At 46.5% G+C, this 12,245-nt stretch overlaps 1 protein-coding gene across 1 annotated transcript; it reads left to right on the top strand.

The window, feature by feature from the left end:
- Window positions 1–418: 418 nt before the first annotated feature.
- LOC146058493 (uncharacterized) lies at window positions 419–2,412 on the top strand. Its single transcript, XM_083170783.1, has 2 exons — window positions 419–938; window positions 1,855–2,412. The coding sequence occupies exons 1-2, from the start codon at window positions 477–479 to the stop codon at window positions 2,410–2,412; spliced, it is 1,020 nt and encodes a 339-aa protein (XP_083026909.1). The 5' UTR covers window positions 419–476.
- The last annotated feature ends 9,833 nt before the right edge of the window (window positions 2,413–12,245 follow it).

The raw sequence follows: 12,245 nt of genomic DNA, 5'->3' as shown, positions 1-12,245 counted from the left end.
CCTCAACACCCCACCTGGGTCCCCGCTGCCCATACCAGGCCACCGCTGACCTCAACACCCCACCTGGGTCCCCGCTGCCCATACCAGGCCACCTCTGACCTCAACACCCCACCTGGGTCCCCGCTGCCCATACCAGGCCACCGCTGACCTCAACACCCCACCTGGGTCCCCGCTGCCCATACCAGGCCACCTCTGACCTCAACACCCCACCTGGGTCCCCGCTGCCCACCAATAAAGGTGCCCAGATGTATTATGCCAGCCCAGCCGCCAATCTTCCCCTGCGGCCTACCTACCAAATATTATGCCACCACCACTAAATGTAATGTAAAGATGATAAATGTATAGAAATATGATTTATTAAAATTTCTTAAATGTATAAAAACAAAACATTTATTTGTATTAATTATATACAGTTTAATGAAACATATAATTTTAACTACTATTTATATTAACCAAACTATTGACATTTGAAAAATATGTACATAGACTATTGTCAACTTTTTTTTTTTTTGGCAGGAATGTCCCAGGCACTGGTCAAAGAACAGGAGTTTGTGGAGGCATTCATAGAGAAATACCGCGAACTTGAATGCCTCTGGAAGACAAAGTCGAAAGACTATAGTAATAAAATCAAAAGAGCTCAAGCGCTGCAAGATCTCCTTGAATTTAGCAAGAGCTACAACCCAGAGGCTGATACGGAATGGGTCCGTAAAAAGATCCAGAATTTGCGGACTGTGTTTCTTAAAGAACATAAAAAAATACAGTCTTCCAAAAGGTCCGGTGCTGGTGCAGGAGAGGTTTATGAGACGTCGCTGTGGTACTACCACTTGCTGACCTTCACACTCAGCCAGGAGGTGCCAAGGCGAGGGCTCTGCATGATGGTGGAAGGCGAGGCGGATGACGTGACAGCGGCCATGGATGAAAGTTTCCAGCCGTTATCAGTAAGTACTGGTCCAATGTGTATATCACCCCTTTGCCCCATTTCTTTCTTTCAATCATTTTTTTGTTCCTTTATCCAAAAAGATTTTAAATGTGGTCTTCCTGCCAGGGGACAGCACCAACACCATTGAAATATGCCTTATATTGGTCCCTGACCTGTTTGGCTCGTGCTGTCCCCCGGTACTGCTGGGCCGGCATCTCCAGGGACACAATTGGGGCAACCTCCCTGGGATCATCTGGGTCCTCCGGCGGTGCTGGTCCTGCCGGGCGATGTGCCCTTTCTTTGCGGCAAAGTAAATTGTGCAGGACGCAGCACGCCATGACGGCCCAGTCAATTTTATCCAGCCGGAGGTTGATGGCTGTGTGGAAAATGCGGAATCTGCTGGCCATTATCCCGAATGCACTTTCCACAAGCCGGCGTGCCCTGGAGAGCCTGTAGTTGAACACCCGTTTGTCGTGGTCCAGTACACGCTTGGCATAGGGCTTCATGATGTGTTCATGAAGCCCAAATGCCTCGTCCGCAACAAATACAAAGTTCAGCCCATGCTTGGTTTGTTGAGCTGTGGGCAAGTGCATGGTGTTGGAGGCGAGCCTGTGGTAGAACTTGGTGTCCTTCAAAGTTCCACCATCTGAGGCCCGACCATTCCTGCCGACATCCACAAAGAGGAACTCGTAGTTCGCATTGACCACAGCCATCAGCACAATACTGAAGTACCCCTTGTAGTTGAAGTAGTACGAACCGCTGTGGGGTGGCTGATTGATCCGGACGTGTTTCCCATCGATGGCTCCTCCACAATTAGGAAAGTTCCACGCCTCATCAAATTCAGCAGCGATGTTTTGCCACTCCTGAACGGTGTTGGGGAACTGAAAAAAAGAGAAGGTGATGTTAACTAATTGTTGTTGTTTTCTTTTCCACAGACAACAAGTACAGAGATAGAGGTGGTCCACACCTCAACCCCTAATCCAACCCCAGAGCCACAAGACTTATCGGGAACAATCTATGGAGTTCCGGAAACCCCCACCCCGCCTCAACTAATTGGCAAAAAGAAAAAACGCAGAACCAAGGCAGTTCCTGAACAAGAAACCGATGATATTCTGGTTCGAGCCGAAGAGGTGCTGCGTAGGCCATCTGATCAGTTTGACACCTTTGGAAAGTACATGGCTGATGGCTTACGGAAGCTACATCCGGACCAACAGATGGCGTTCGAACGCGTCACAAGCGAACTCCTGTTTATGGGCCGACAGGGCCGCCTGTCAATCAAAACCACACTGATGGGGCTTCTTCCATTGCACCAGACGCTGCAACAGATGCCTGCCGTACCCTCACCAGCCATTGCATCATTGCCTTTAAATACCCCGCCCATTAGACAATCCTGTACCCAACCTCAGACCCCACCCCGGTACAGTCACATGTATACAACATTGTTGGGAGACAGCACGAACCTGGATGATACACCGGTTTTGCAAGATTTATGACCGCATCCCATACAATTATTTCGCAGTTGGCATGGAGTAGTATGTAACACGGTGCTTGTGGCGGAGATAATGGCCATGCTGACTTGTTGCATACTTGTAGAACAATGGGGCCGGGACCATTGTATATGCAGTATGCAGCAGGTAATCATGAGTCCCTTTCTTTATCTGCGCTACAAGCGCCGTCTCTCTACTGCTCCATACTGCAAGGCAATGAGGCACTGGTTTGGTTTTAAGTTAAAATAATTTTAGTAGTTATGGCACTTTGCCTATGTTTTATATGCTATGTGTGTTCTTTCTATAGGTCCATGCTTGGAGCAGTATGGCACATGGTGCATGTTGTGCAGACAATGAAAGGACCTTCATGCTACAGTGGCGCAGAGTGCAGAGCAATGGGGCCGGGACCACTACTTCTGCACTATGCGCCATGGATGCATGAGGGTGCTTTTGTTGTCCGCGCTACATGCGTCGTCTGCCATACTGTCCCTTGCCGCACGGCAATGAAGCATTTGAAATGCCTTGTTATTTTTAGGGCAATTTGCCTATGTTTTATATGCTATGTGTGTTCTTTCTATAGGTCCATGCTTGGAGCAGTATGGCACATGGTGCATGTTGTGCAGACAATGGCCCTTATTCTGATTGACGCGTACTTTACCGCATACTTTCGGATCGCGTCTTTACGGCGTCTGCGCATGCGTGGAGAACGCAACGCGCATGTGCCACGCCTTGACTCCGTACCTGTTCGGCCAAATCCCGTCCAAAACTGTTCCCCGCAATCAGTCGGGAAATATGGGCGTATTATGGGCGTCATGCGGAATGACACATGGGCGTAGTTTCAAAGTGGGCAAAACGGGGCGGAAACATGGGCGGACACGGGGGAGTACACTTATGTTGGGGGGCGTACATTCGGATACCACTCCGAATGCACGCGATCAAAAAGGGCAGAAATGTGCGGTGTCCACAAGTGTACTATTGCTTTGCGGACACCACTCGTTCATGCGGTAGGCGAACGGACCGCCTAATGACTACAAGCATTAACACCTGAACCCAATAGAATCTACTCCTTTACTCATTACTCACTAATAGGACGCTTGTCAGTGCTTTAATAGAAACCATTGCACTTCAATTGCTGTAAGGGTTAATGTGTGCAATGCATGTGTTAGGCATGCTTGTAAGGATATATTGGCATCTAATTGATTCCAATTCCAAATAAGAAGTTTTTTATGAGGATAGGTAATTGAATAAGTGGGTCATGTGATGTATTGCAGAATATACATCATAGTGGGTTGTTTGGCGTAAATACTCCGCTTACGGGCGGTAGCACCGCTTGGCTCCCGTTCGGATGCGGTATTCCCGAGCATACTCTGTACTACTCTGTAATACCGTGCAGAATCGGAGTGTTTCTCCCGCACACGCATGGTTTGTATGTCGTCCGTAAACACGCCCTGTTCTTAAAGAGTGAGTCCGTCCGAATGCGGAGGACACGTGGGCGTTTCTACGGACGATGGCCGCACGCGGCAAAACACCGTGGCGTGCGGACCGCTCCGTAAGAATGCGGGAATATCCGCACCGATCAGAATAAGGGCCAATGAAAGGACCTTCATGCTACAGTGGCGCAGAGTGCAGAGCAATGGGGCCGGGACCACTACTTCTGCACTATGCGCCATGGATGCATGAGGGTGCTTTTGTTGTCCGCGCTACATGCGTCGTCTGCCATACTGTCCCTTGCCGCACGGCAATGAAGCATTTGAAATGCCTTGTTATTTTTAGGGCAATTTGCCTATGTTTTATATGCTATGTGTGTTCTTTCTATAGGTCCATGCTTGGAGCAGTATGGCACATGGTGCATGTTGTGCAGACAATGAAAGGACCTTCATGCTACAGTGGCGCAGAGTGCAGAGCAATGGGGCCGGGACCACTACTTCTGCACTATGCGCCATGGATGCATGAGGGTGCTTTTGTTGTCCGCGCTACATGCGTCGTCTGCCATACTGCCCCCTTGCTGCATTCCAGTCAATTAATATAATGTTCTTGCAATATTTCAATAAACAACATTACTATATAAGCATTTAGGATAACAATATTTAAATCAACACAAAGCACTTTTAAAAATTGTGTGTACTCAATGTGCTGTATGACACATGGTACTTGTGGTACAGACAAAGGACATGGCCACGTGGCACATAGTGCATATCAATGGTGCCAGGACTATTGCATCTGCACTATGCATCACGTGAGGTGGAGGGGACATGCATTATCTGCACAAGCACCATGTGTCATACTGAGATCTACCTCATGTCCGAACAAAGACAATACATTTGCTTTATATTTTTGATATTTGCATAACTTTTTTGGCAATTTTTATATTTATACTGTAAAAAAAAAAAAAAAATTATCAGTATTTGTGAAACTCACAGTTACATTATTTAAATAAAAAAGGTTATCTTTTCACTACAAGTGTGTGGTATATTTTTCCTTACCTTGCAATACTGATGCTGCAGGACCTTCACGATGGCTTTACAGGTCTCCGGGATGATGAGTCCCAACGCTTGCGGGGAGATGATGGATCCAAACTTGAGGTCCGCCAGCGATCGTCCTGTAGCCAGGAAACAGAGGCTCACCACCAGCCGGTCCTCAGCAGGGATAGCCATCCGGTACTTGGTATCCTGCTTCTGGATGTGGGGGGTGACCAGACGCAGCAGCTCCTGGAAGGTCTCATCGTCCATGCGAAGGAAATTGCGATAATCCTGGGGATTATTCTCGCGAATCTCCATCAGCAGGGGCATATGAGACCGCGCTTGTCGTCCCAGGAGCCACTGCTTGGTCCAGCAGGATCGAGCCTTCCTACGCTGGGCCCTCATCCTCCTCACCCTGAGCACAATGTAGGAAAGCAGGAAATCTTGCTGGAACGAATCCATAATTCAAAAAAGCAAAATGGGGGAAAAAAACACACTTTGTTCAGCAATGCAAAAACAAAGCAGCCAAAAATAGCAATGTGCAGCGTTCTGCAGGAATGCAAAAACAAAGCAGGCAAAAATAGCAATGTGCAGCGTTCAGCAGGTATACACCAAGCCTCACTAGTCACAAAGCAGAAATGAGGTCCTGCAAAATGGCTCCTAGTCTTGTTACCCTCCTCTGCTAGCCCAGCCCATAATTCTTTGTGTTCTTTTGTCCCCCCCTTGTCTCCCCTCTGGTAGCCCGGCCCTTTATTTACATTCCAAAAACGACCGTGACCAGTGCACTCACGATGCACTCACGATCCGCACATCCGACTGTCGTACGACCATCATGTGCGATGTCGTATCGTGAGTACATCGTTAGTAAATCGCATGGAACATAGAACACGATCGTTAGCACATCGTTAAAAGGCCACGGGAGAGCGCCGCAGGAAAGTGCACACAAAATCGTTAGCCGATCGTTAGACGATCCTGATCTTTCTGGTGTGTATGGGGCCTTACAGATCCTATCTGCAGCAGGTAGGATCTGCAAAACAACCAAGTGACAGCGGGGACGCGCATTGGATTGGAATCGGATCGGAATCGGATCTAAACATGCAAAAACATGCCCAATCTACATACAATCTACATCCAATCGGTCGTAATTGGATCCACATTGATAGGATTGAGCCCCAATCATTCTGGTGTGTACCCTACATAACTGCTGTAACAGATACTCGGGCAGATCAAATGTCATTGCTGTCATATAGTGAGTAGCCAGTGGCCTCACAGTTTTATTCTTTGAAATCATCATCACAGAATAAACTGTGAGACCAAAGGCTACTCACTATATGACAGCAATGACATTTGATCTGCCCGAGTATCTGGAGTTGTAAGCTGTTACAGCAGCTATGGTGGGATGTACTAAGGGGAAAATGCGGTAAAACCACTGTTTTACAGCATTTTCCTATGTACTAACAACCTGCCACCACGTTTCCACATAGTAGGGTATCGCCAGGGTTATTGTTGCTGCCCGCCGCCTCCGCCGCAAACCTGCTGACCCCCCTCTCCCCCTCCCTCTGGCTTACCTTAGTCCAGGTCCTCCTGGAACCGGAAGGCAAACCCTTCCTCCCCCTAGTAACGCAGACGGACGTAGCTTCGGCTGCAGGGGTGAGGAGGAGGCGCCGGGGACAGCCTGCTTAGCTGTCCCCGGCGTGAGGGGAGCAGGAGGCAGCAGGGAGCTGACGTAGACCCCCCACACACCACAGTACAGGTATCGCAGGGGGGGGGGGGGGGCTCCGTCACCGCACTGCGATGCCAGCCGCATGTGTTAGTACATATGTGCTGGCATCGCGGCGAAGGGCGGCAATGTATATTAATACATCCCGCCCTAACTGCAGAAGGCACTTTGATACATTTGTATAAATAAACTGCAACATTTGTTTCTTTTGGTGATCACAGACACCAGCAACAACAGCCTGCTTTTAAGCACCGTACTTACCCTTACAATAATAATTTTGATATAATTAACATCTATTTGACAAACCAATATTAATATTGCAGTACATGTGTGCAAGCAGGATTCAGTAGGGAATACAGCAATTGGAAAATATTTTTCTGTCGATTGGAGGTAGACCACACCTTCCAACACAGTATAACCTAATCAATAACTAATTTAACAGCAAAACATCACACCCGAGTGCTACAAACCGTGAATAGGGGCACTGGACTAGCAACAACATGCATAGAGGGATTGGTTTTAATCTTGATTATTTCAACACTTAATCTTTTTTTCTAACCATTCTATAACTGTTTTTACATTATATTTCGCTCCATTAGCCCTACTATAAGGGCACTTTCTACAAAATAAAATAAAAAGTAAAATAAAGAGTAAAAGTATAGGGTTTGAACACCTATTATCTAGTAATCATATATGACAAATGAAACTCAAGGAGATATTTTAAATAAATTAAAATAATTACGTTAATAAAGCATTATATTTTAAATATACTTTGTCTGTGGAGGGACGAGTGCATCTACAAAAGTTGGTTTTCTTTTCTTTTTTTTATATGACTGTGTATCTCTAAAACCATTGGACGGCACCAATACTAATCACAATAAATCTTATTAACTAAGAAATCTTAATAACTAAAAAAAACTATCATTTCCCTCCAGATTATATTCCAAAATAATTATCTTGGTGCTGGAATCCTTTAACAGATTCAGAAAAAACAGATTCAAATCTGTCATGGTATACAGTGAGCTACAAACCAAAACCTCTGACATTGAACTAGACAAAATTGGTTATCAGACATACCTTTATTAGACAAGACAATAATCCGTACTTGTTTCCTAGCAGGGCGCCACCGATTTTAATTGTATGAAATCGGGTCGGAAAAATCGGGTCCAACGCATCGCATGCGACCAAATCGCATGCGATGTGACCAAATCGACCCGATTTTTAATTGTACAGCCACCCTCAAGGCTGATTACAATGTTAAATGCCCCCACAGACCCGATTTTTAATTGTATACCCACCCTGATGGGAAATTACTATGGGGTCAAATGCCACCCCATTGTTAACGCCATGCCACGATCAACACCAACCTGAAGCATGGCGTGCGCAGCGCGCCCGCGAGGGACGGAGGTACGCGTCCTCCAACCTTTTCATACCCCCACTATCCACATCAGCGTGGAGTTGATTGTATATAGTGTGGAGAATGCAGCCAGCCACCGAGCCTGAAGCGCGGCGAGCGCAGCGAGCCCCGCTAGGGGACGCGCATTACTTCACACGTATTACGCGTCCCCTCGCTTGGGGCTCGGTGGCTCGCTGCGCTCACCACACTATATAAGATCATCTCAACTGCTACATTATGATGGCATGCGATGTGACCAATTTTTTAATTGTACGGGAAACGTCTTTAAAGCATGAAAATCGGGTCGGTCGGGTCCCATCGCATACTGTACCTTAAGTTATGGTATGCGATGGGACCCGACGGGCGCCCTGCTAGGAAACAAGTACCCAATAATCTTTAAATACTACACAGAAACTATTAAAATTATCCAATCATCTATCCTACAAGAAATACATATAAAAACAATTTACAGAGCGTATATGTCCCAGAAGCTGCGCAGTTACTATGACCCGAATGAAACGGGGCAATGCTTAAAATGTGGTTTTCACTCTGCGACATTCTGGAACTAGATGGCTTACTGCTGAAATATATGTATTTTGATAGATACAACTCCATCATCACCTCTCATACGATCACCCCAGATTCTCCCATAGATGGGACCCTTTCATACGATCAAAATCAGAGATAGTGCAATGCCAGATATATAACATACTAGACGTCAGACCACCCATGATAGCGAATACCTAATCTCAGACCAGACTTGTTGAATTGATGGTGTACTAGTGTAGGAATCACCCATATGCAACTGACATGACCAAGCATTTTTTGGACTTGATAAACGGAAGTAACCCATGTACCCCCCCCCCCTTCTTCCCTCCCTCACCTAATCCCATTAGTTAATACCCCCTCCCCCTTCCTTCCATGTTTTGTTGTTCTTAATATTAAACAGATTATGGGGGAAATTTACAAAAAAAAAAAATCGTGAACAAAATTTTTTTGTTTTTAGGTGTATACGTGTTTTTGGCATTTACTATGCCAAAAATACGTATTTTCGTATTCTTAATGATGGGACATTCATATTTGTATTTACAAATACGAATGAATACACAATCGAAAGAATACGCCAGGAATCACCATTCAAAAGAATGGTGGTTCCTGATTTACGAAGCTGCCGTATTGATAATACGGCCGCTAATTAGTGTGAAACGGCCACGAATATACGGCAGAAAAATACACTTTATTTTCCTTTCATATTTGGCAGAAGCCTGCACGGATCTGACTGATCCGTGCAGGCTTCAGTGTTAAAAAATAGAGAAATAAATAAATAAAAACAGCTGTAACCAGCACCAGGCTAAAAGAGCCGGGCCGGTAATAAAAAATCAGGAAACCCGACAAATAGGGGTTCCCCGATTTTTTCAAACCAGCCCCAGGCTCCAGGTCCAGGGCTGGTTCCCAAAATACGAGGGGACAAAAGGAGTAGGGGTTCCCAGTATTTTAAGAACCAGCCTCAGGCCAAACCAGCCAGCAGGGTAATGTCACAGCCGGGGGACACTTATTATATAAGGTCCTGCGGCCAAAACATCACCTACTGACCCCCTCCAGGACTTACCTGACCAGGCTGAAGCCTGGTGCTGTCCTCGGTGACCCTGTGCGGTGGTCCCCGGCTGATTGAAGTGTCAAAAAATAGAATAAAAACTATTGTGTTTTACTGTGGAACTATGATTCTCAGCAAGCCTCCCCCGCAAGATGGGACTTGGAGAACCACAAGTCCCAGCCTGCGAGGCATTAAAGGGCCCGCTGGCACTTGTAGTTCCACAGTTAAAAAAATAGTCAAATAAACACACACTGACACACAATAAAAATAAAACTTTAATACATCCAAAGCCCATACATACTGATACTTACCTATCTTGAGCCCGTAGGTAGGTCCCTGGGTCTTGGTCCGGTGTCCTGTCCTGGTCCGGATCCATGTCGACATTCGGCTCCATGTCGATGTCCAGGTCCATGTTGGCGGCGTCTGTCGGCGTCTGGTCCGGGTCCGAAGAAATCCATGGGGGACCTGTGGAAGGAAATCCAACTCACCCAGGTCCTCCTGTGAAGATCTGTCATCTTGATCCACCATAGTCCTGGTCTTCTGGCATCTTCTGGCACCTGCTGGCGATTCCTGCAGCTCCCCGCATCGGACTGATGAGAGGCGCAGAGATGTTTCATCTTCCGTGCCTCTCCAATGAATGATTCTATTGGCCGCTAGGCGGCCAATCAGGAGCCGACTTTCTCGGCTCTATAGAAAAAACTCTATCAGTCACTGCCACTGACGCGTCTCATGCGCTACTGACCCGGGGGCGGGTGGTACCACTGCTTACCCACCTTCGCTGCCGTGCCGTCGCAGGTGATGACGTCAACCAAGAGCGACCAGCGGGCGGCCACAGACATCTTCAAACTGGTCAAAGCCACGGCCGGCCGCGACCATATTTTCTGTGGGCAGCACAGCCAGGCGGCGGCCCAGGGGGGGAAGAGGCAGCCCGGCCAGCTGGTAATAGCAGCCAAATCTGGTCCGGCCCACCAGGAAATGACTCAGTTTCACGGCGGCCCAATCCGCCCCTGATGCTGACAGTCTATTTCAATAGATAGGATTTTTCCTTATCAACTTATTTGAATATACTTATTTCCATTAGTAACACCACGATCACAAGAGTGTTTATAACGTTTTTTAATTTTTCTCTGTCTATATACAATACCGGAGCGGAATGGGACAAAAGCGATTAAAACTGTGAAGCATTGTAATGCCCTAATATAACATTATTAATGTTCATCGGCATAAGTCAAACTTAACAGTGTGAAAAACTGATACTAATTGTTTCAAAAGTCACAGATTTGTGTATATAGAATCAAGCTTCTGCAAAGGATATTTTTTCTTCTTTTTTTGCAGAATTCTTTCATCAGAATCAGAATCAGCTTTATTGGCCAGGTATACTTACGTATACTAGGAATTTGGTTTGGATTGCTGTGCAACAGCCAGGGTGGGAACACGTAAAAAACACAGTACAGATAAACATAACATAACACGTACAGATATGCACTAGATGTATTCTGATGGGGGACACGGACATGGGGAACATATATTACTGATCTGTACAGCACCCAGGCAGCCATTCAGCTATGGAACCCGACAGGGGTGGTACAGATATGGAACCCGACAGGGGTGGTACAGATATGAAACATGACAGGGGTGACACAGGGTACATATTTGGCTAGCGGCACAGATCCTTGGCAGCCTTCAGTGGTGCCATCTTTATGTTGCTGCTCACAGGGCAGCAGTGGAGGGGCTCAGCAGGCCAGCGTGGGTGGTGGTGGAAAGGGGGGCCGGGGATGAAAGCTCCGGTGGATGGTAGCTTGCATGCGTGCGACTATCCCCGGCCCCACCGGAAGTATTATGTATGTATGTGTCACAGCTACCCGAGGGTAGCTGTTATATCTTAATAAGGAAACTATTAAAAGCTAAGTTTTAAAGTGACCAACCATATCATAAATCTGGGGTAGCCAACTCCAGTCCTCGAGAGCTACCAACAGTTAATGTTTTCCAGATCTCCTCACAGAATCGCAAGTGAAGTAATTAGCGCCACATGTGGATATTTTAAAATGTATTTGTGAGTAATGAGTGCACCTGTGCAGCAGCTAAGTTCACTGGAAAATGTGAACTGTTGGTAGCTCTCGAGGACAGGAGTTGGCTACCACTGTCATAAATCATTAATAACACTTCTTAAACAAAAGTGTGCCCCAAAAAAGGAAATCTCTGTGTAAGTGGAGGTCTGCTCTCTGCCACCCCAAACTTATGCTTTGAGTACTTCATTATTTGATTTATGGGGGCACCCCCTGCACCCATTACACTCAATGATAAGACTAAAATTACTAATATTTCTGGTCCTTCAAATATTCTGTCAATCTGCAAGTGTCTCGTGTGAGATTCACTCCTCTTTGTATACAGTCACCTTAAGAACTCTTCTCCATCCCCCCCTCACAGTACATCAGACGGTGATAGCTAACAAACATGGAATAAATTAGGCCTTCATTTTTTTTCCTCGACTGTCACCTGCATGGCACAATACCCCCCCCCCCCCCCTTCCCCCTGTCCTGGCATCCTAGACTGCAGCCTAATTAGGCTATTGGTTAACCAGGCCCTGTGTGTGTGTCTGTCATTGTGGTAGGGACTATGGTTGTAAGCCTAATGGGGCAGAGAATTATATGATTAATTGATATATGTTCT

This window comes from Crinia signifera, chromosome 2, assembly GCF_055691185.1.
Source record: "Crinia signifera chromosome 2, ASM5569118v1, whole genome shotgun sequence".
In the NCBI taxonomy this organism is placed as follows: Eukaryota; Metazoa; Chordata; class Amphibia; order Anura; family Myobatrachidae; genus Crinia; species Crinia signifera.
Note: the sequence above shows the minus strand (reverse complement) of the source record. Positions and strands in the feature narration are given on the sequence as shown.